The sequence below is a fragment of the Tiliqua scincoides genome, chromosome 3 (genome assembly GCF_035046505.1).
Source record: "Tiliqua scincoides isolate rTilSci1 chromosome 3, rTilSci1.hap2, whole genome shotgun sequence".
Lineage (NCBI taxonomy): Eukaryota > Metazoa > Chordata > Lepidosauria > Squamata > Scincidae > Tiliqua > Tiliqua scincoides.
Window position 1 is genome coordinate 30,179,186 of NC_089823.1, and position 23,961 is coordinate 30,203,146.

The 23,961-nt window shown below is 42.7% G+C and overlaps 1 protein-coding gene and 1 pseudogene across 1 annotated transcript; one reads left to right on the plus strand and one right to left on the minus strand.

Annotated features, from left to right (window-relative positions):
- Nucleotides 1-3,303: 3,303 nt before the first annotated feature.
- On the minus strand, nt 3,304-13,662 carry UPK1B (uroplakin 1B). Its single transcript, XM_066621908.1, has 7 exons — nt 13,594-13,662; nt 12,679-12,879; nt 11,446-11,520; nt 10,849-10,971; nt 8,762-8,941; nt 7,292-7,375; nt 3,304-3,354 (listed from the first exon to the last, which is right to left on the minus strand). The coding sequence occupies exons 1-7, from the start codon at nt 13,660-13,662 to the stop codon at nt 3,304-3,306; spliced, it is 783 nt and encodes a 260-aa protein (XP_066478005.1).
- Nucleotides 13,663-15,900: 2,238 nt separating this feature from the next.
- Nucleotides 15,901-16,020, plus strand: LOC136646174 (5S ribosomal RNA; annotated as a pseudogene).
- The last annotated feature ends 7,941 nt before the right edge of the window (nt 16,021-23,961 follow it).

Genomic DNA, 23,961 nt, shown 5'->3' on the forward strand with positions numbered 1-23,961 from the left:
TCCTTATATCTAGCTTGAGAGAGAACTACCATGGGCCACCAATGTAATATTGGTTAAGAAGATCCACTTTGTTACACAAGTCATGTTTCTTTTTCTGGTTATTCGGCTACAGCTTTTGATAGAACACAGATATTTCAATGTGGTTATTTCACTATGTTCTGCTTTAAATTTGCGGGTGTCACCTTACTAACACTTTTTTGGTCCCATGCTGTGTCATAACAGCTCACTGGCTCTTTGAAAAAAATCAGTCTCATAGGTCTGTTTTGAGTTAAGGAAATCCACTTTGTTACATAAGACATTTGTATTTTTGTTTTCTGGTTTTTTGGCCATAGCTTTTGATAGAATGGAGATATTTCACTGCATTCTGCTGTAAAGTACACATTGAATGATTATTCCTAACACCTGTGATTTTTGCAATTCTGGTTACTAATAGTGTCACTCCCCCTTGCGGGTGGCACCCCCCAGCTACACTACTGGTACAAGAAACAGAAGGACCACCTTATGAATTTGTCATAACAAACAATTTCAGCCTAGTTTCTAGGCTGCAGCTAGAAACAATTTCTAGAAGCTGCAGCTCACTTTTTAAGAGAGAAGACAATGGGCAGAGTTCATATAGATAATTATCTTTCTCAACTTTCAAAAAGGGGATACAAAAGGATTCAGTTCTGGAGCTAAAGGATCTCGCCCTGAAAGTGCGCCGTTTCTTTCACCACAGATATTTTAAGTTGGAGATTGTTCTTGTCACATTGAATCTCCTTTAGGTTTTTATGTATTCTTATTCTTCAGTTCGAGAACACCATCATTTAAAAAAACAAAAAACCAGCAGCATGAAGAGGATCAGAGAGGCAGTTGAACATATAAATGTACATAAGACAAAGCTCCATTTGTCCTAAAACCTGTCATGTTTAAACTCCACTTTAATTCAAGATTTTAAGAACAAACATATAGAAACTTTCATTCAGAGTAGGCAAGATGTTCTCCTGGAGTTTACAACACACTTGGGGAAAAAGTTCCCATTTTAAAACATTCTGTACAACTGACAATGAAAAAGGTACAGTCTTGAGTATGTGGTATGAAATATCAGAATGGGCTAGTTTTAAAAAAGGTCCCTTGTACAATGAGTTGCTCGGTTACAAGCACATATTATGCAAGTTAAGGAACATGGGCTCCTATTGAATTATTGCAACAGTATTTTTAATCAAGAAGAAACATAAATGCAACTGTCCAGTTAGTGGTTTGAAAACTCAGTCCTTTTCCTCAAGTTCTGATGCTTGAACTGGTCTCCCAAGAGAGTCACATACAAAATTATGTGGGCTGGGCCCAGTGCCACAGAAAGTATAACACTGCGATCAGTTGAAAGAGGTAGACATTAGTGCAGTGTCACACGCATGTCGTTCATGGATACTGTAACCCAATTTAATTCTTAAAGTCAAGTTTTGTGGTCGGACATACATCATTTTCCAGATAAAGTTGTTTCTGTCCTCTATACCAGGGGTGCCCAAACCCCGGCCCGGGGGCCACTTGCGGCCCTCAGGAACTCATAATCCGGCCCGCGGGGAGCCCCCAGTCTCCAATGAGCATCTGGCCCTCCGAAGACTTGCTGGAGCCCATGCTGGCCTGACGCAACTGCTCTCAGTGTGAAGATGACTGTTTGACCTCTTGCATGAGCTGTGGGACAGGCGTTCCCTCCACTGCTTGCTGTTTCAGGTCTGTGATGCAGCAGTGGCAGTGAAGGAAAGGCTAGCCTTGCTTTGTGCAAGGACTTTTATAGGCCTTGAGCTATTGCAAGACCTTCATTCATTCATACAAGTTCCATCTCTAATATATTCATTTATGTACATTTATTCACATTTGAAATGTAAATTAATTCGGCCCCCAACACAGTGTCAGAGAGATGATGTGGCCCTCCTGCCAAAAAGTTTGGACACCCCTGCTCTATCCTTAAGCAGGCAGCTGGTGTATTAAAATACTTCACACGTTGCAAAGGAAAGAAGAGCTGACACCCAGTTACACAGCAGAGGGAATCATCATTGCAGCAATATTCTTGATGGACCATTACATCTTGAAACATCCTGGCTCCAGACAATTGCCTTCAAATTGGCTGATGTATTTGGAGCCATTTTCTCTACCTCCAGGCACAGCATCCCCACCCAATGGGATTTAAACACAGAGATGCTTTTATAGCTAAGTAAGGGAGCTATCCATTTCCCCGCTTGCATAGTATTGCTGATGTTATATTTGAAGTAATGGCCCTAGTTCACCTACGATAGAGGATGGGTTTTGGTGACAGGTTAAGGATGGTGGCAGATTAGTGGGGAGGGGTGCCTCACATTCCTGTGCCTGTCAATCACCTGCCCTGCCCGCTTGCTCAGGCACAAACTCTTCCCAGATCGCTCTCCAGGCAGCAAAGGGGCAGCAGGGGCAACTGAAGTTCCTGCCGCCCCACTCTTCAGCCACCACTGCTAACATCCATCCAACCTTTGGATTGCCCTCCAACGTGGTGAGTTATCTGGGTTGGGAGGGAGATGACACACACACAGGCACACGATTAGGGTATGTGTAGGGTGGTGGCCAGGCCTATGCCTCAGGCACACATCACACCTGTGACGTGGGGGAGCACACTGTGCAGGAGGAGGAGATAAGAACATATGAACAGCCCCACTGGATCAGGCCATAGACCCATCTAGTCCAGCTTCCTGTATCTCACAGCAGCCCACCAAATGCCCCAGAGAGCACACCAGATAACAAGAGACCTCATCCTGGTGCCCTCCCTTGCATCTGGCATTCTAACTTAACCCATTCCTAAAATCAGGAGGTTGCACATACTCATCATGGCTTGTACCCCATAATGGATTTTTCCTCCAGAAACTCGTCCAATCCCCTTTTAAAGGCGTCTAGGCTAGACGCCAGCACCACATCCTGTGGCAAGGAGTTCCATAGACCGACCACGCGCTGAGTAAAGAAATATTTTCTTTTGTCTGTCCTAACCCGCCCAACACTCAATTTTAGTGGATGTCCCCTGGTTCTGGTATTATGTGAGAGTGTAAAGAGCATCTCCCTATCCACTCTGTCCACCCCCTGCATAATTTTGTATGTCTCAATCATGTCCCCCCTCAAGCGTCTCTTTTCTAGGCTGAAGAGGCCCAAACGCCGTAGCCTTTCCTCATAAGGAAGGTGCCCCAGCCCTGTAATGATAAAGATGATAAAGATGATAAAGATCTTTCATTAAACTGAAAAAACTACAACATCACATAAAAATAAAAGTAGACTCCAAAGACGACAAGTTGGTAGGTCACCGGGTCTTTAATATTCAATTCTGCTCCAGTAGAACATGGTGCACAGGAGGACCCAAGTCTGAAAGACGAAGAAGAAAAACATTCAAGAACGTTCGCCATTGCAACGTATTTTTCTTACACATTTTGTCCAGTTACTCCACCAACCAGCAGGACAGCCTGAAGTCAGTCTGTGCAAACGTCTCAGGTAAGTGGATTAAAAATTACTCTGGGCCGCATAGCATATTCTACATTCAACCAAGTCCCAATTTTTACAGGAACTTTTACCACCATGAAGGAGACATGCCGAAACATAAATTCCACATGTTTGTAAGAAAGAAAAACTTCCACAAGACTCACCAGCCTCTCTTCTCAAATCAACAAGGATGTTATTTCAATTACATTAACAATAGAGGAATACATCGAGAATACACTGTACTGTTTTCATCTTGGGCCAAAAACAAACCCGCCTGCTTATCCTCCATTTCTAACTATTTGCTGATAAGCAAATTCCCCTACCACAAGTCCTCTCCTGTACCAGAAACAGTTTGGGAGAAACTGGATTGTGTTGCTACAGAACATGCTCAAACACCACAATCCAAGTCCTCAACTGGGTCCACTGTGGGTAAGTCCCCACCTCACCGCTATTTCCTCTTCCCAACATTTCTCCAGGGGTAGCAGTGGCAGGAAGATTATGGTAGGCCCTCACACTATCCCACCCCTTCTCAAGTAAAAGATGGAAAGAGTTGTGATAAGAGGCAGAAGTGATCCCTGATGAGCAGAGATCCCTTCCCACACCTTGCTGTCCTCTCACCAATTTATCACAGATCTATTTCTCTTCCCACTAAGGTTGCAATGCTGGTTAGGCCAAGAGAGAACGCCACTTGCCTAAGCTTTCTGGGGCTCAGCAGGCATCCAAACCCAACATCTTCCCAATCCAAATTCAGCACTCAGCCCACAGAACCACTCTGGCCACCCTGGATCTTCCACCAATTGCTTAGGTCAGTGAATTTCAACCACTGTTGGTGCACAGCAAATGTTCTGCAGGTGTACCATAAGAGTTGGGGGAGCATCAGTTATTAGTAGGGTGGGGGATGCAAGCCTCCCATTGGCAGCATGGTGTGCCTTGTTTACTTGTCCAAAAAAAAAAAAAAAAGTTGGTGTGCCTTGTCAGTGTGCTATAAGACTGAAAAATCGCAGGCTTAGGTGGAGGAGGCTGTTCAAGTTCTTCGACATGCCTTTGATGAACTGACAGCCAGCTAGCCTTCCTGCAGTTATTTATAGTCGTTTTACCATCTCCCTGCACTTGGCATTTACACTGGGGCTCGCTATACCAGTTTAAGCACTGTGTAAACAGGATTCGGTGTAGCAAGTGTCCCTGTTAGGGCAGATCAACAAACCTAGCATGGCAAACAAGCTTTCCTGAGACATAATGCTCACATGACCTTAGCTTGCTCAAAAAGTCAAGGATGGACAATACGGCTGCTTTCAGAAGTCTTGGGGCAGAAAAGATTTAGAAATTTTTCCAGCATGTATTTTTCAACTAACCACGTTACTTGTAGTCTATGATGTGCCAAGACTCCAAGCAACATTGGTCATTGACTGATAGCACCAGGATTTGTGGCACTCAAGTTTACAGGGTCACATAAGAGGAAACAGCTCCCTTGCACATGAAACCTACAATGAATTTAAAGCAGAAGAAGAGATTCTGAGAGATGTCATTACACATACTGGGGCCTTTGTTTCCGTTGGGACAGGTGTACAATGAATTTTGACATCTGTTTTGTGCATTGATCTCCATGCCTATATACAGGATGCCTCAAAAATGTGCACACATTTGAGAAAGCTCCAATTCATACATTTTCCATTGTAGAAAAACCAGCAACATTCAAACATTTAAGGGAAGCAACTGGAGAGGTGCACGGAACCATCCCAGCACACATGCTGGTAGATGTCTGCCGCTTCCTTGGTCAAACTTGTCAGTAGTGTACAGATACCAATGGGCAACATTTTGAGCACTTGGTATAATTCATTAAACTGGGTCGAGCAACTGCCTCTGTATACACCTTATACAGCATGTATGAATTAAAGCATAATAAATTTGACACTATAAAGTGTTTGTACATTTTCTTGAGATACCCTGCTGTTGAAGGCAGAACAGAGTCACTGGACTTCAACAAATAGCTAACCTAGACGCACACAACATACGTATGTTCAACACCCTATTGGTGACCAATTTAAGTCACCATCATTTGAATATATATATTTTGATTCAGACAGGTCATGCCTCTTTAAGAGGATCACCAAGAAATTAAATGGTGAAAACACAAACACTTTAAAGAGTAAATATAGAAATGGGCAGCCCAATCCCATCCTGCCGAGCAACCAGGGCTCCAGCGGCACCAAATGAACTGCCACTGTATCATATCGGAACCAGGCTAGCACCAGGAGTTTCTTTGGGGGGGGAGGGAAGGAATGTTTGCTCCCTTTCCCCGAGTAAGGCTGCTATGGTGCCAGTGAGTCTCCTCAGCAAAGTGCCCACCATTGAGTGGTGCAGAGTCGAGGAGGCCCGTGTTGGGTTGCCCAGCCTGGAAGGGAGGATAGGATTCAGCAGCAGAGGCTGCCACCATCTCTGGCCCCCTCTTGGGCCCAATCAAGAAAGTGGGAAAGTGGAGCAAGCCTTGAGAAAATCCAAATGTTAAGGAACATTTTTTAATTTTATTGAGTAAGATATTTAAAAAATGTCAGAGAGCCATGTTTACAATAAGGAGCACCATGGAGATCATACAACCAACTGGTTTCTAGAATTTGGTCATATTCTGATATTTAGAGTTCTCCCAAGTCAGTTTTACCAGTGTCACCTGTTTCTTTAAATACCTGTTTAAAATACCACATCTAAGAATACGGGAAACTGTCTTATAGTATTCTTATAGTCTAAGAATATGGGAAACTGTCTTATATGGACTCAGAGCAATGGTCTAAGTAGCTCAGAAGCTGGCAGACTTTCCAGGAATTCAGGTAGAGATTTCTCTCTGCCCAACCTGAAGACTGAACCTAAGACTTTCTGCATGCAAAGCACAATCAATTGCCCTACCCAAATCCTTCTTTGCAGCACAATCCTATTTCAATGCGACTCACTGCCAAGCTACTGTGTATAGAATTGCAACCTTAATCTAACATTGGAAGTCAAATGTCTGGCAAATAGAAATCCAACATGTATGGAACAAGTTCACGAGATTCCTTTAGGGGAGGTTGGTTTGACAAAGGGTCATCCAGTGAAACAGATAGGCAAGAGATTCAGAAGGGACAAAAGGATGTGCCTCTTCCCACAGTGCACCATTAAAATCTATGAAATTTACTACTGCAAGATGTGGGTACCAGTTTAAATGGCTCTGAAAAGCAGATTAAATGAATTAATGGAAGACAAGCCTATCAATGATTGCTAGTTATGATGGCTATATGTTACCTCCAGGATCAGAAACAGCCTGCCTCATGAAATCTAGCTGCAGGGCAGAAATGGCACAAGAGGGATATGCCTTTCTCTCCTGTATATGGGATCTCAACAGGCAACTGTCAGGCCACTGTGGGGAACAGAACGCTAGACTGGGTGAGACTTTGACCTAGGGCTCTTATGTTCTATTGATATAAATAATGTCATACTGTGTGATTTAGAGGAACCTGTAACCAACACATTTCATTCTGGAGTTGATCACAATTTTCCATAATAAGCCTCCCCCCCACCCAACCAGGTGCACCAAATGCAATTTTAAAAGTGCCAAATGCATTGCAAAGGCAATGCCTGCATTTACAGTCTACTTTTTTTGACAATTTCATACAATTTCCTCAATGGGAATGTTCAACAAACCATTTCTGAAGCAGGGAAAAAACCCACAAGAGGTTCATCACATAGCCACAATACCAAAAACAGTTGCACTGGGCAGATGGGGGGGGGGAGACAGATTTTCTCTTGCTCAGTGAAAGTACATAATTATCATATGCATATTACATCAGATACTCACAGCCCAGCAGAGAATGGCAAATCCAAACCAGGCAACACCCCAGGCATGTCTGTTCATTGGACCAGCAATATTTTCATAGCAACCCTGACAAATCAGACAAGGGGGAGATTTAAATCAGTTACAGGTAATCAAATCATTTCAGTGATCTGTCCCCTCCAGCATGAGCCCACTCATCTGCCCAAGATCAGCTGGGATGGCTTCCTGTAGGTTTCACCACTGTCAAAAAACACAGTTGTAGCACCACGCAAGACTGACTTTCTGTAGCTGTGCCTAGACTGTGGAACCCCCTGCCCAGGAAAAGCCATCTGAACTCCCTCCCCAGTGATCTTTCATTAAATTTTTAAACTGTTTTGGTTGTCACTTTGGCTTGCCAAATGTCTGAATTTTGATTATGCTCCTGGTAAAATAGTTCATCCATCCCAATTTTTTTTAAAAACAACAACCAAGAATGCAAAAAATGAGCCATCTTATGCACTTTTAGGAAAGTGGAATACTACTGCTTGTATTTAGAGTTGGGGAACTAGGCCAGAGATGACTTGCGTCACCTTGGTTAACTACCTTGAATATTCAGTGTTGAAATAAGAGCTAAATGTGTTCTACTTTCAGCAACCATCTGGGCATAACAAACTCAAATAGTGCCTATCCAGCATTGTTTCCTAGTCTTTGTATGCACAGGATCATGAATTATGAAACACCACTACAGTTGCTGTTTGAAGCTTACCTCCAATTATTTCCTGCACTGAAAGAACAAATTGGAGAAACTAAACATTGGTACAGCTAGGCTCCAGACACCTTGCAACTAGGTATAACTATCCAAACATACAGGGTATTCTGAAATGCAAGGTACCAAGGTTCATGAACACTGGATTTTTTTTCTGTTCCTCCAAGCATTTTCAAATAAGTACATGAGGTAGCCCTCTGAAATTTTCCTTAAAAGCACCAGTTCAATCAAGTCACCTCCACCTTCACAAACCCCAAATATAACTCAAATAGCTCATTTTTTTTCTCCTAAGTAAAATTAATTCCAGGCAACAGAGGAATGGTCACTGTGAAAAGGCAATCTTGACAAAGTTGAAAAAGTATTTTGATTTTCTCAGGATTATTAACATTAATGATATGTATTCTGGTCTAGTACTGCAATGTTTAAATAGCTTCTGCAAGCCATTAGTTCTCGGATATCCTGGGTCATGCTGACTAGTGCGCATGAAGAAGACACATGTCCCTATTCAGGATTTTGCATTAGTCTCTTTTATTGTGCCTTTGCACAGAGATTAAACTGAAGTCTGACCAAAATGGAGTATCATTTTTTTCCTTAGACAAGGACCTCAATGTGTGCCAACCCTTTCAATGCCAGGGCTTCAAATATTTACTACTCAGCTGGGTTGCTTGCAGAATTCCACTGACATTCAAGATAGCAAGAAAGTAGGTTAAAAAATAAATGTGAAAGCAAGGTCAAGAAGCAACTCTTACTGTGTTGTGGTAATAGCCAGATACTCCCAGTTTACAGCCATCGAGATTAATTGGTTTTCCTTGAACATCCATGGCACAGCACTGGCGTGGCCAAGGAAAATCTGCATCCTCATGTTTTATCCTGAAAACGGAGGTGTAGTCTTGCCAGTCTGAAGGGCCATACACACCACAGCACTTATTCTGTGTTTACAAGGAGGAAGCAAGAGAAAGTATGTTAAATCTATAGGAATACAGTTAACCCATTTTTGACACGCCCAAAGATGTACATATCTGGTCCCTGTTGCGTATATGCAACATTGGGCAGAACTGGCTTAAGCACCTTTCTTGCCATTCCAAAAGTTTTTGGAGATTGGCTAGACCCCAAAGTTTGTCCCCCTGATAAACATTTGCCACGACTACTTCCACTGGTATGGGGAATCAGGAGTCAGTCCTTCCAGGTAGACTCTTTGATGGGCACAGACCCCTGGTCCACCTGGCCGAACTTAGATGCCATTCCTGGGCTTGCATCCCACCCAAGGAATCTCCCATGCTACATGATGAAGCCTATAGGCATGATGGATTATAGTAGCACTAGGCAAAATCCAAAGCCCACTTCAATTAGCCCCTCTGACAAGACAGACAATAGGATATTGCTTCTTAGAATCAAATCACTTAAAAAAAAACAACAACCAAACAAGTCTAAAATAGTTTATTGCCATCAAAAAGCTTCTCAACTCTTGGGTTAAACCTAAACATTTTTAATAATAGTCCCATTCATCTCAGTGCAACTCACATGGAATGGATGTTTATACAACAAGACAGAAATAGCTGGGAGTAATCTAGGCCATCAATCTTGATCATGTTAATCCCCCACTTGCATGCAAAGATTGTAGTAGTGTGCCCAATTCTTAGAAGGATAGGCAGACACAGCAGTTACAGAACTCAAGGAGTCCTGACTAGAGGTGGCAATCAAAGCATGAAACCCAAGCTATTTTTAGTCCAATCCTATGCATGTGAGTCTTGCAAGAAAGTCCTATGGAATTCCACTACTGAATTTACATCCAGTAAGTGTGCCTGGCCTTGTAGCCTCCATCTAGTATTGCTGCTACTGCAGAATACAGAACAGTGTAGAATTTTGCTTACAGGGTCCAGGCTGCTATACTACCATGTATGAAACCAGCTCTAAGAATATTTGAGACTATTTATGAGACAACCAGAAGGGCTGGGCAGAGCACACATATGGGTGAAGGCATTACCATAAAGATATTTAAGCGATTAAATATGACTATTATGATTCAGCAGAATTGAAAGTTACAGCCCAATTCTGTTGGGCTTTAATGCTAGGGGAACAAGGCAGCAACAGAGGTAGGAGGAATGGTGATAGGATTGGGAGGAGAGTATATCAGGTCCAGTGGCAGCTGCTGAATTCTAGCCCCTTCCCAGATCCAATCTCATGCAGACCTGCACCAGCAATTTTGTTACCACAGGTCCGAGTAGACCCCCTGCACCATCAAGGCTAACCCCCCCCCCCGATAAAGGAACAGATGTTCCCATACCCAGAGGTGACCTCCATGAGCTCCCTGCAGTATGCAGCAATAGCCATTTTGGTGTTGCTGTATCAGTGGGGGACAGGAAAGATAGGATGGGGCCCGTAGTGTTGTTAAGCTTTTCACTGTCAAACTACAATATAGCCCTACCAAAACCAAAACCTTACCACCACCACATGCCTCAGAAGTATACCTGTTGAAAAGCAGGAGTAGATCCAAGGAGACCCAAGGCAGTGATGGAGGCTTTCCCCAGGGTAAACTAATAAAAGCTCGCTTCTCCAAGGAGAACCTTCTGACTGCCCCCCTGCCCACAGACACAGTGCACACTCCGTTGGTGTGGCTACATCGGTAAGGGGGGGGGGGAATTAGGTAGGATTTGAGCTATTAGTTACTCAAGTCCAAGTGGTAACTATTCAAGACATATGCTGTCCACCAGGATCTGGCTTTTAAGAGGGGGCACATATAATAACACTAGAACACCGACATACTTAGAAAGCGTTACAATAACTTAAGAATAATAAAGACTATTGCCCTTGCAAAAGGTTATCAATATGTAATCACCTGCAACATGAGGCGGTCCCATGTTCTGGTGACCCCATCACTCTTCCATTTGTCATCATTGTTGGCTGGGTTGGGATTCTGGTATTTTTCCAACATTTGCTTCAAGAAGAGGTTTTCAGTGAGCTGCGTGGCAACGATGAGAGGGAAGAAAGCACAAACATTAGACCGATACCTTTCTGGAGAGGAGTCTAGATGGGGAGGGCAGCTACCATCCACCCTAACATCTAACAAGGGATTTTTGGAACTTCCAAGCAGTTAAGTGGAAGTTCTTCCTTCCAGTACAGAGTGGGAACAGGTTAACAGAAAACTCAGACAGCCCCCTACCAAGTTTGACAGGAAACTGCTCAATGGAAGTACACAGAAACTGGATTGGGCAGCCTCTCACTCTGAAGACACAATGAAAGACCAAATACTTGTTTGCAAGCAACTAAAGACATTAAGATGTACATGGCTCCAAGTTTCCTTGATCTCAAGAACCGGAGACCAACTTTATGGAGCATGCAGATCTGGGCAGGAAGCTTTCCACTGGACCATCACAGGGAATTAAAACCTTACAGGTCTCCCATGGGCTTCCTTCCAAAGTGTCAGCATACTCACAAAGTCTCGATGCACTGCTGCCGTGATGCTAGAGGCCACTTCAAAGGCAAATACTATCATCATCAGGATGATATACTGAAAAGGAAATTACAACACATGTCACACAATATGTAAGGGGAGACCCCATAACTTCATATATGTTCAGTAAGATCTAGACCCCTAAGGAATATAGAAACCATGCCTCTTGAGATAGACATCTCTTTTTTCCCCTTCTGCAGTCTTAAAGCATCCAAAATTTAGAACTTCAACACACAGGTTAGGGCTGGTTCATATGTGTGTACATTACTTGATGACTCATGTGGTTTTCTGTTTTGTTTTAGTAACACAAAATAAAATTCCTAAGGCCATTCAGAACATGTTACCTACTGTTTGATCAGTGACATTTCAAGTAATCACTTGATATCCACTTGACTAAAGCATAGCCAAGCCATCCTTGTTCCCACACCCAGCAAATATTGGAGAAAGCCTTCTATGATTTGAACATTCCATATAAGGATTTAGTGCACTCGAGAAACATCTTACTAGAAACAAGCCTTTATTTTGTTATGGGACAGAAGGAAGTTCTTTGTATTCATAACAAAGTTGTAAGGGCTTATTTTGTATTGCACAAGTCATTCCCTCCCCACGCCCATCATCTTCCTGCTATTCAGACAATAAAATCAGGTTAAGAAACCAATTCCATACAAATATAGATGGAAATCACCATCCCATTCTTCCTATACAAACCTCCACCCACAAAAATACATATATTAAATAAGAAAAGTTTTGGGGTTCTATACTGCAATTATAATTGAAGGAAATCTTCAATTTCTCAATCACTTAGATACAAACTGAGATCTGTGAGATGACAACAGAAAGGCATAAGTAAATATATCTGCTTAGGCAAAAGACATTTCTCATTCTGCCATATATTTCAACAGTGACTGACAGTAAACTATAGATACCAATCTAATGCAAAAACAGTCCCTACCTCTCTCCCGCTAGTTTTGCAACAGCATGGAAACGGGAATAAGAATTTTTATGTATTTGGAAAGTGCCAGTCCACATGAGGATTTCAGAATGTGAATTTTGCATACAGAGCAAATGATTACATTGCCAAGGAAATGCCATCTCAACATTTTTTACTCTTTCGGAAGATCCCTTTTGCCAAAGCTAGAAACGTACCAAGGCAGAGACAGTCGACCAGTTTCTTAGATCATGAGACCATTGGCTGTTACTAGGTATCCAACTTACCACCAGCAACATTGTTCTGTTTGACTTTATGACCCCCACGATGCCAAGGATAGACAGACAAAAGAAGCAGAAACCAGTGAAGATACCAATCCAGGCAGCGCCATAGATGTCATCATTGTCGGTGGCTTCCAGCAGGGGATACAGTGCTTGTTGATCCGATACAAAAAATATGCACTCTGCCATCAGTGCAATGCCACAACACTGGGGACCAGAGAGATACATAGCAGTCATCTTGATACCCATCCCAAAAAACAAAGCCCAAACTGAAATACACTGTTCTAAACTTGCACATACTCCCCTGCAGGTAGTCAGACAGAGTTCAGGAACTGCAACTGGATATATCTGCTTGTAGTTCATGCTTCCCCCACATGACCAACTTTGGATCTACTTATGGGTTTCCTTGCTTGCAGGTTAGAGCCTCATTAAACAAGTACTAGCCTAGTCCCAATGCCCAAGCATTGTGGTTTAGTAAACAGGTACTAGCCTCTTCCAAACATTAGGGTTACTGTCAGAGGCTCCTTTTTCTGAGCCAGGCATTAGGCAGCTATTCTTCCTGCACCTTTTTGCAGCCCATCTTCTCCCATCCACCCTCCCAACAGTATCAGCAATTTTAAAAATTCAAGGTGTTGTTTTTTTTAAACAAAAAAAAAAAATGTACAACAGTGCTAGAGACCACAAGTAAGGAAAATGCACAAAAGCATCTTCAGGAACCATGAGCATAGATGTGCAAGTGTATCCTCTACAAATAGCATCCAACCACCAGAGTGCTTTGTGTATAATGCAAGTCATGTGTATAGATGCACTCATGCAATGATGGGGTGGTTTCAAGTGACATGCACACCACATCAAGCCAGTGGAAAAACCAACTCAACACACCTCTCTTAGTTGCCCATTGTACAGATTGAGTTCACTTACCCCAAGGACAACATTTCCCAAGATCAGCAAGCCTTGGAAACATCGCACACCTGTATCTCCTTTTGCCATCTTCAGCTCCTCATGCAACCTGGAGTAAAGTTGCAAATGTATCATCAGTGTAGGCATTCTTAAAAATATTGAGTAAAACTCAGTCACTCCCCCCCCCCAAATCTTCTACTCCATTTAAACTCAAGAATGAAGTTCCAAAATCTGTACCAAAATGAGCAGTCCATAAAATCTTTCTCCTGTAAAGAATGTTCCACACACTTTCAAGACCTACTTACAGAATTGCACTATTATGTACTGGGGATGGTACCACTTTGAAAGACATCAGGAAATTTGAGATTTCAACTATATATGTTGAAAGGTAGAGACTAAGCAAATGTAGCTATCCCTTCTATTGCATACAGATGTCAGAAGTGATCCAAAAGACTAAGCATCCTATCAGGCACACACCTTTGCTCTCACAAGATCATGTATGTTTGAGTTTCAGGATAAACCAAGCCTTGGAACAGAAGATTTAAGTGAGGACGTACTTAAGATTCTTATCCAAAATAATTGATTCTATTTGGACACAGGAAAAGACATATAATACACTTAACTATATCAGGTAGTCACTCAGGCACCCTTAAAAAATTGCAGAATCATAGGAAATCCTTTTCAGTACAGGCATGCCTTGGTACTCTGTAATGCTCACCGCCTGATGGGATACCAACTCTGTGACCGAGACAATCACCCTGCCTATACAGTTGTGGGGCTTTAAACATCTCACAAGTGCTACAAGAAGAATTCACAAAAGAGTGTCTCTCACAGCACTAGTGTAGCAGGTCAGTTACAAACAAGATAAAAAAAACACTGGCCCCCATACAGATCCTTGGGGAGCCCCCAACTTTTGGCCCTGTACTGAGAAAAATGGGCCATTCATTCCTTCTCGTTGCTTCCAGTTCTTTAACCAGTTCTTGATAGAACCCAACTTCTTATTCCAAGAGGGGTTCCCCACCACATGTAATGAGTTTTTGTCCAAGTTAGCCCTACTGAATAGTTCTACTACCTGTTCAAAAATGGGGAGACAGTTGTCAATCAAGAAATGCTTTCCAGGTTTACATTTTCATACACCAAAGCCTTATTCATGGGCTTTTATAAGGTTATGCAGTACTCCTTTTGTTCACATTTGGAAATTGTACACCGTTCAGTACATATATCCTCATAACAGGTGCAGATCTGCACACCTGGAATTGTAAGATGGACCCAAAAAAAGTTCTCATTTCTGACCACGGTGTTTGAAAATACAACTTTGGAAGAGATATACAGTTCTGCTTTGAAATTACAACTGGTAACCTCTCCTTAAAAATATATATATATATATAGTACCAGGATCACGATAATCTCACCTACTTGTACATCACACCACTGCTGTGAGAGAGAAAGTTGTGGCATGCACAACATTTTTTCTTCTCATAACTTCTCATGCTCACCACCCATCTAGGAGGCGCCTTCTACCTTGGGCTATGGGTTCTTCTGCATGGATGAAATATTCCTTCTCATTTCACAGCTGATAGCCTGCAGGAAACTTGACTCAATCCTTCTAGTGAGACAGTCACACCCAAGTTAGAAACTAGAACTATGCTGTAGCAGCCATGACCAAGGAGGCCTAAGAACGTGAAGATCCAGTTATAGCTAGAACCAGGAAAGTAGCATTCTGGTCGTATTTCTGAAAGGTCTTCACCTTTCTACTCTGCATTCTTCCAGGCCCACACATTCTGCGTGGAATTCATGATCTCTCTGCACTGATCCATATGGGCAAGACCACCGAGATTTAGCAGAGTCAAAAGTCTTTCAGTCTCAACTTCTGGTGAGACCATTTTTATGCTCTAGGTCTAGCAGAAATAAAAGGGGTTGTGGTACAAATCATTTCACTCCAGTATCATCTAAATTTGACCTTTTTTTTTCCTTTTTTTTTTTACACAGACATAAGTTCTATAAACAGCCACATTACAGGCTGAACTCAATAGGTGAAACTTTTTCTAGCACAGTGGTTCTCAAACTTTTAGCACCAGGACCCACTTTTCAGAATGAGAATCTGTCAGGACCCATCAGAAGTGATATGACCAGAAGTGATGTCATCAAGCAGGAATTTGTTAACAATCCCAGGCTGCAATCCTACCCACACTTATCCAGGAGTCAGTCCCATTTACCGTCATTGTTAAAAGCATATACAGAGTAGCCTGTTAAAAGTACAAATCTGTAACATTTTCCCAACGCAGTCACATGCCATGGTAGCATCGAGTCTAATATATTAAAAATAAAATATACAGCAACTGTTACCCTGCACATGCCTGATCTCGTCTGATCTTGAAAGCTAAGCAGGGTCAGGCCTGGTTAGTACTTGGATGGGAGACCGCCTGGGAATATCAGGTGCTGTAGGCTTATACCATAGTCTTTCGAGACTGAAGGTTGCCAACCAGATTGAAATGGATGGGGAACCACCTGAAATTGGCTCACAACCCACCTAGTGGGTTCTGACCCACAGTTTGAGAAACACTGTTCTAGTAGAAAGATACATGCTAGAAAATGCAGGCCACGCAATTATTCCTTGAAGATTGCAACCTGGGTCCAACTCAGAATTTTTCTCCCAGTTCTGACAATTTCAAATGAGAGAAGTATTTCTTTAGCATGACAGACTACTTGTGCCCCTAATACCTGTAGTTCAACTAGCCTCATTAACATCAGCATGGATCAACTGAGCCATTGTATCTAAATTCACTTTACTACATCAACGCCAAGTTCAGTTCCAGGATGGTAAGCAAACTCATGTTGGTTCACCATGTCCTTGATTTTACTTACCTGGGTAACAACTCCCCTGCACCCTTCTCAGCAGAGCACCCCCATCTTGGATCTCATGAGATCCAAGATGGCAGCATCCAAAGCTCGTGAGATCCAAGGTGGTGGCACCTAAACCTCGCTGGGCACTGTTCCTGAATGCAACAGGTAGGAGGTGCCACTGGGGACATCCCACAGTGCCCCCAAGGCATTGTGACATACACTTTGGGAACCTCTGGCTTAAACTATTAATCTTCAACTGGTGTGTCAGGTCCAACAAGTGGAAAGGTCAGCTTAGGAGACATGGGACCATGGTAAAAACGGTTTGAAAGAAAAGAGTTTTTCTACCAAGTAGGAAAAAGGGACTCATCATATGGTGATAAATACTGAGTCCCATATGGTGATCATCATATGGTGATGAATACCGAAACCCATATATCTACAGAAATTCTACCTGGTTGCCAGATCTATCTCAGGTTTATACAAGATGCAATGAGCTGAGTATGGAGTCAGACATACTTGTGAATATGTGTACGCAAAATTGCAATCTTTCCATTTTAAAATACCGATCTATCAGAAAAAGTCTTTTCTCTCCCTCCAGTTTTCCCAATATTCTCCCTGCTAAACAAGTGAAATCTGTATTGGCTTTGTTGCCCTCAAGACTAGGGAATCTGAGAATATTGTTCTTCATGCCACAAGAGCTGAAGCATCTCTGCTCAGACATGTTCACCAGCAGGTTAAACAGGCGTTTCCTTCCCATTTGCCCCCAAGCTAGACTGGAAGTTTGCTCAGATCTAATCTTATATGAGTTTATGTATTTATTATCCCAAATGACACAGGGCATGCTTGCTTTTCAGATCAGGTTTCTGATCTGCTCTTGGCTATTTGCCCAGAATACAAGATAAAGCCAAAATGTGCACTATGAAAGGGATTTAGATGAAATGCAAGGTACAATGAAGATATAAGGTGGTGACATTTTTTCACACTGATTTATAGCATACATTTTTTTTTTATTCCAGAGGGGCAGCAACATCTAGCTGTGCTAGAACTCCTCAAGTGTCCTGCGATATCCTGAACCGCAGGAACTACAGTTTATGAATGCCTGTGTCACCAGCGATGTAGCAGGGGGTGGCAGGGGCAGCAATTGCACCAGGCAACAAGCTTTAGAGGGGCAACAAGTTGAACTTGATACTAGTGGCCAAAATTATGAAAATTTTGTCTGTATGAATACCACCATCATGTTATATATCATTGGAAAGGTCATTTAATGCAGTAAACAAACTGCATTGTAATATCTGTATTCTATCAAAAGGTATGGCCAATTAACCAGAAAGTAAAAACACGACTACCTTATGGAACAAAAACTGGATTTACCCAACTCAAACTGACCTATAAGACTGATTGACTCTCAGAACAATGAAATGTTATTATGATACAGCATGGAACCAAAAAGTTAATATGAGGCAGGAGGTCTGGTCTAGAGGGTTGGGCCTCCATTTGCCTGAAGATAACATCCGAAGGTCGCCAGTTCGAGGCCACTGGCACCATGCAACCTTGAAGCAGATGACAAGCTGAGCCGAGCTATTCCATCTGCTCTGAGCTTGGGAGGATGGAGGCCAGAATGTGTGACCAGATCAAGAAAGAAACATCTGAATGTTGTGGTTTCTTGAAAGATAGAAACCTTCTTTCAAATTGTAAAAATCCCTACGGGGATTTAAATTTGCCTGCCTATGTAAACCGCCTTGAATAAAGTCTAAGGAGAAACCTGAGGACCAAGAAATGCGGTATAGAAATACCTGTATTATTATTATTAGTATTATTAATATGAGTTAGCTCTCATCTCCATGATCACAATACAGTTACTCCTACTAACTGGGTAAAGAAGCACTTTTTCACATGGTACTCCTCTTATCTTTATCAGTGGGTGAATAACCATCCCTCTTCATCCACAGCACAGTGACTCTAACCAATAAGGGGCACACTTTTTATTTATTTACTTAATTAAATTTGATCTTGTCATGGAGGGGGACTACAAAATCTTCTTTAAACCCTGGTAGCAGATAGATGCCTTAACTATATATCTTCATCCAAGAGGACAAACAGGCAAGTTGATTCAATCCTAATATATTAATCCAGTAGTTCCTGATCTCTCTGGGAGTAAGTCTTCGCAGGGAGGGGGGAATGCAGTGGTCCAATCCCGGAGATTGCACAACTGCTGGGAGCGACAGGGGCTTCATTTTACTCACTGGTGTCAGTAGCAGCCCCTTGGGAGTGTGGGGAGCTCCACAGAAGCCTATACAGGGTTCCCCAAGCCTCGGAAAATGTAAAAATGAAGATTGCAACCCGCTTCCAGTTTTTGATTGTGAAACTGGGTAACAATATTTATTTTTTGATGGGCCGCTGTGAGATACAGGAAGCTGGACCAGATGGGCCTATGGCCTGATTCAGTGGAGCTGTTCTCAAGTTTTTATTTTTCTAAGCCTGGGGAGCCCTGCTGAGACTTCTATGGGACTCCCTGCACTCCCAGGAGACTGCTGCTGATACTAGCAAGTAAAATGAAACCCCTTTCAGCAGTGCGATCCTGGGGATCACATCACTGCATTCCCCCTTTCCCGCTCTTCAAAGGGACAAAAACAGAGCTTCTCAGAACCTCTGTATTAATGCAATGAGAGGCTGTCATTTTTCCATTACTCTGCTTAAAGTTGAAAGTAAGGAGTCAATATTGGGAAACCACAGACACATTAGCCAGTGAAGAGTTAAAAGAAAAGGCTCCCTTGCACCCCATCATTCCAATGATTACGAGGCGAAGTGTGCCTACAGAGCTAATCCCTCCTATTTCCATTGTGCAGCAACTATCCCAGCGATGGTGAACTTTTGGGGCTTGGCATATCAAAAGTTTGGAAAATGCCCAACTCTGCTGGTATGTCAAACCCCCTCCCCTCCGAACAAAAGAGAAACAATTCTTTAAGTATTCATTTATTTTTAGAAAGTTATAGTCCAATCATCCATGGCGCTAAGTATTATATAAAGATATGTCAAATAATTACAAAAATGAAATGGAAGTAAAACAAACTCAGTTGTTGTTGGGTGCTGGTGAATGCTGGTGTGTCATCCAAAATGTTATGACACACGTGTCAAATGTGACATGCCACAAGTTCACCATCACTGAGCTATACCATTTGGATGCTTTATGTTACAAGGTAAAGCTCTAGCCTTAAGTCTGAGTCAAATCACCCTAAGACCCTGCCACCACCTTTTCCTGCCCATCCCTGAAGATCATCAGTTACCCAGTGTGATTCAGACTACAACAAAACCTTCTGACACTGGGACTATTTGCTGGCCTCACCCCTGCCAAAATGATTAGCTCATCAAAGTGTGGTGGCCAATGAGTCACATAGAAAGGGCTAGAGAAGAAACTACCCACTCCCACCAAGTTCCATACAATGCATACATTGACCACAGCAGGAGAACACACCCACACACTGAGTGGCTTCCATAGTCATACCTGCCCTCAAGCCGCAATTTTCAACCACTGTGCTATAGCACATTGGTGTGCCTCAAACAGTCCACAGGTTTTAGGGCAAGGTGTAGACATCAGATGGTGCAGTACATCCATTAAGAACTATCCAAGCATAGTCAAGCAAACCCCAAACTTCTCAGCGTCATCAAAGTGGAGGTTTCCCACCCTGCACTATAAGACACGTCCATGCAGTAACTTGCCTAACCCCATTTAGTCCCAGTAAAGCCTCACCTATGTTTCCACAATGAATCACATGGTGGATCATTTCCCACCTGACAAACAAAACTACCTCAGCCCAAAACTCCATGGCATCTATCCTTATATATCAAATGATGTTGAAGGTATTGAATCATTCATCCCTTCTACACAAACCTACGTAGTCACAAATCAGCTTTGAGGTACACTTTGTATCTTAGAACCATTCCACACATTCCTTTGCATTTATCACTGTAGACCAGGGGTGCTCACACTTTTTTGGCTCGAGAGCTACTCTGAAACCCAGCAAGGCCCGGAGATCTACCAGAGTTTTTTTTACAATGTTCGCGCCATCATAACATATAACATTTATGTGTACAATGTATGTTGGTGTACCTTGAGCCCCACTGAGTATAACAGGACTTACTCCTGAGTAGACATGCCTAGGTTTAGGCTGTGAGGCTGCAATCCTAGCCACACTTACCTGGGAGTAAGCCCCATTGAGTACAATGGGCCTTACTCCCGGCATTTCCTCCCAGAGGCACCTGAAGGGGGGGTCAGCACTCCGCGATCTACTCATTTTGCTTCACGATCTACCGGTAGATCGCGATCCACCTATTGAGCACCCCTGCTGTAGACCTTTTACTACACAACAGTGACTTGCTAAATATACGAGTACTTTAAATAGCAAGAAGAACATCAGTCATACAGATAGAAAAAACATGATGTTAGGTAGGGTATTGCAAGTGTACCTAGATCACGACACAAGTAGTAGGCTTATCTTCTAGCAACTGTTTTGACTGTGTGTGCTTTTCCAGTAGAGAAGGCTATCATTATAACTTACCCCCAATTTTCTCCTCATTTTTGAGTCCATAAAAATGTTATGATAAGATTGTAAGCTTAAAAAAAGTGATTAGTTTTGAGGTGCTTCTTCTTAAACAATTTTTAAATTTTGTTTTTTCACTATCCATTTTCTAAGGAACTCAGGGTGGTATACTAAGGAGTTCAGGGTGTCCTCACAACAACACTGGGGTAGGTTAGACTACAAGGTAGTGACTGGCCCAAGGTTATCCAGGACCTTGCACACCTGGGATTTGAACCTGGATCTCCAAGTCCAATTCCTGAACCACTACACCATCCTACACTGTCTTGAAAAAAGTCATCCCCCATGCCAGCAACACTGGTCTTGCATTGTTTCAAGACCTGGAACCCTGCACTGGACCGCCCCACACACTTATGGGTAGCAATATCAGCTCCTTCCCTCATCCCTGTTGGCAAATGGGGTGGTGGGGAAGGGTCCACAGTGGCCAACCAGAACTAGGAGCTTCAGGGAGTCAGCCTAGCTGGATTGGCCCTTCTATAAGCCTAGACTCTTGGTCAATACCTAACCTCCAACACCTTTTTCTGATTTTCCCCATTTTAGAATTCTAATGCAGTCCTAATGCTAGCAACATAACTAAGCATTCACATACCTTGTTGACTTTCAGCCTCTTCCTAAATAGGCAAAAGAATTGTGGCTTTGCCAGTCTAGTTGCCCCTCTAGACAGAGCACAGCTGTCCATGTGCTACACTATTATGGGAAGCAAGCACAACAGACCACCACAACTCAAGCAGTTCATGTAGTGGAAACATCAACGTGCAAACCATCTCAGAAAATAGCAATAAAACAATTAGAGCAAGGTGTGCAACAGGTGGAGGGAGAAAAGGCTGCAACCAACAGTTTACTAGCTTAGTAAAGCTGCAATCCTATGTACACTTACTTGAGAATAAGGCCCGTTGAACTCACTGGAATTTACTACCATATAAGATCAGGTGTAAACAAGATTCTTAAAATTAAACAAAGGGCTCCCAGTCACCACTTGACAGTAGATATTAGAGACAGAATGAACAAGAAACAGCATTGATCTGCTACACTGATTAAAGCAGCAGAAAAGGAGACACCCAACAAGCTTGTCAATGAAATAAAGACAAGTTTTCAAACAGTCATTTGCTACCCCCTTCAAAGTGCTGTGGCAAGGGGAATGCCTAAATGAGCCTTAGAACAACAACATTAAGGTTAACTAGGCAGAAAGTGGAAGGGTGCCTTTTTCCATTAACTTTACTGAACCAGGGAAGCCTCATTTTCTTGTGCATGCTCATGAAAGAGAACAGAGATGCTTCATTTCCACTCTGCGTTTTCATCCTGCCTCTTAACATGACTTTTGCATTATGGAAAAGCCTCTCTAGGAAACATAAACACTCAAGAACTGAAATCCAGCACAAAGCTGGCTTGCTATTGAAGTCTAAGGGAGTTCAGCCACTTAACAGCAACCCCATACAGAAAGGATTAGCAATCAGGAATGACGAAGTGCATTACATGTCTACTCAGAAGTAAATTGCCCTGCAGTCAGTGCTGCTTACTCCCAGATAAGCATGTCTAGGATTACAACCACAGTGAAATAAAGGGCTAGTTGCCACTGTTTGTCAGCTTTGCAAATAACTTTAAAAATGAAGGAATATAGATTTTAAAACACAATAATAAAATAACTCATGCCCCAGGAACACTCACCCTTCTTGCTGTCCTGCTAGGATCTAAGCACACCTCCAGCATCCAGAAAGTTCCCCTTCAGCCACTCTTTAAAAGAGCCCAAGGCACCTAATAATAATGGGGCGTGATTGGTGGGAGGGGACATCATAGGAGATACCTGGCCAGACCTGTTCCTTGTTTGTGATGGGACAAGTGGGTGACTCTGGTGACAAGATTCTTCACCCTGGAATGCTGTTATACTCATACCCATTCACCAAACTCTGTGGGGCTTCTATTATAACACTCCGACAAACCTGAACAGGTGACTCATCTACAAGGGATATATTGAAGTGATTCAGTAGGCAAAAAAAAGTGATTCAGTAGGTTAAAAAAAGAATCAAGGCATGCAAATGTTAAGAATCTCTGTTGCCATTGGTAAGGACATACAAAGACAACATTCCATCCTAGAAGACAGTGGAATTTTAAGAAAACAGCAATAAAATAAAACATGTATGTGTCTGATTTCCAGCCCTACCCTCTCCAACATTTTTCTTCAGCGATTTTTGCTTTAAAAATTCAGTTGTGGTCAACTCCATATATCTGACACCAACAATCATGTTCAGCTCATCCATTAGACCAACTAAAGCAGGGCCCAATCCTATTCAACTTTCCAGCCCCGGTGCAGTTGCAGTGCAGCCCCGAGGCAAGGAAACAGATGTTCCTTACCTTGTGGAGGCCTCCATAACTACCCTTCCACCACAGGATGCAGTGCCAACCCCATTGGCATGGCTACACCAGAGCTGGAAAGTTGGCTAGGATTTGACCCGCAGTCATCTCAGGCCACAAGACTAGCAAAGGTACCCACTTCCATCCATCTGCTCTTCTTCACTGGTAACACAGGCCAATACACATTTTGCTTTCTTAAAAGTTAGACCTAACTTTGGGGTGCTGAATCCAAATATGGCATCGGTTTTACCCAATTGGCTATTGTTTTAGGGGTTTGGCATAGCCACCTTATATGCTGATACAAGCAGCTTCCTCATGAGAAAGCCATGGTGTCAGCTTCCAAGAGGAAGCTGCTTGAACCAGCATATAAGGTGGTTATGCCATACACCTCAAACTATCGCCAATTGGGCAAAAATGATGTTATTTTTGGATTCAGCACCCAAAAAATATCCTAAATTCATTCAAACATCCTTGACAACTAAAAAAGTGGACTGTTTTGGAGGCCTGTGAACCTCTTCCCAGTTTCTTAATTCTAAAAGGAAGAGGGGGACAAGGCAGACATGTAGAGGGGAGGAGAGCGATGGGCTAGAAGCAGCAGTGC

What these genes read in the sequence shown, in the direction of transcription:
- UPK1B (XM_066621908.1), bottom strand. Translation starts at nt 13,662, where the DNA reads ATGGCAAAAGGAGATACAGGTGTGCGATGTTTCCAAGGCTTGCTGATC. An exon ending in TGGGAAATGTTGTCCTTGGG is followed by an intron (nt 12,880 to 13,593) that starts GTAAGTGAACTC and finishes TCTGGTCCCCAG; the next exon opens with TGTTGTGGCATTGCACTGAT. An exon ending in ACAGAACAATGTTGCTGGTG is followed by an intron (nt 11,521 to 12,678) that starts GTAAGTTGGATA and finishes TTTCCTTTTCAG; the next exon opens with TATATCATCCTGATGATGAT.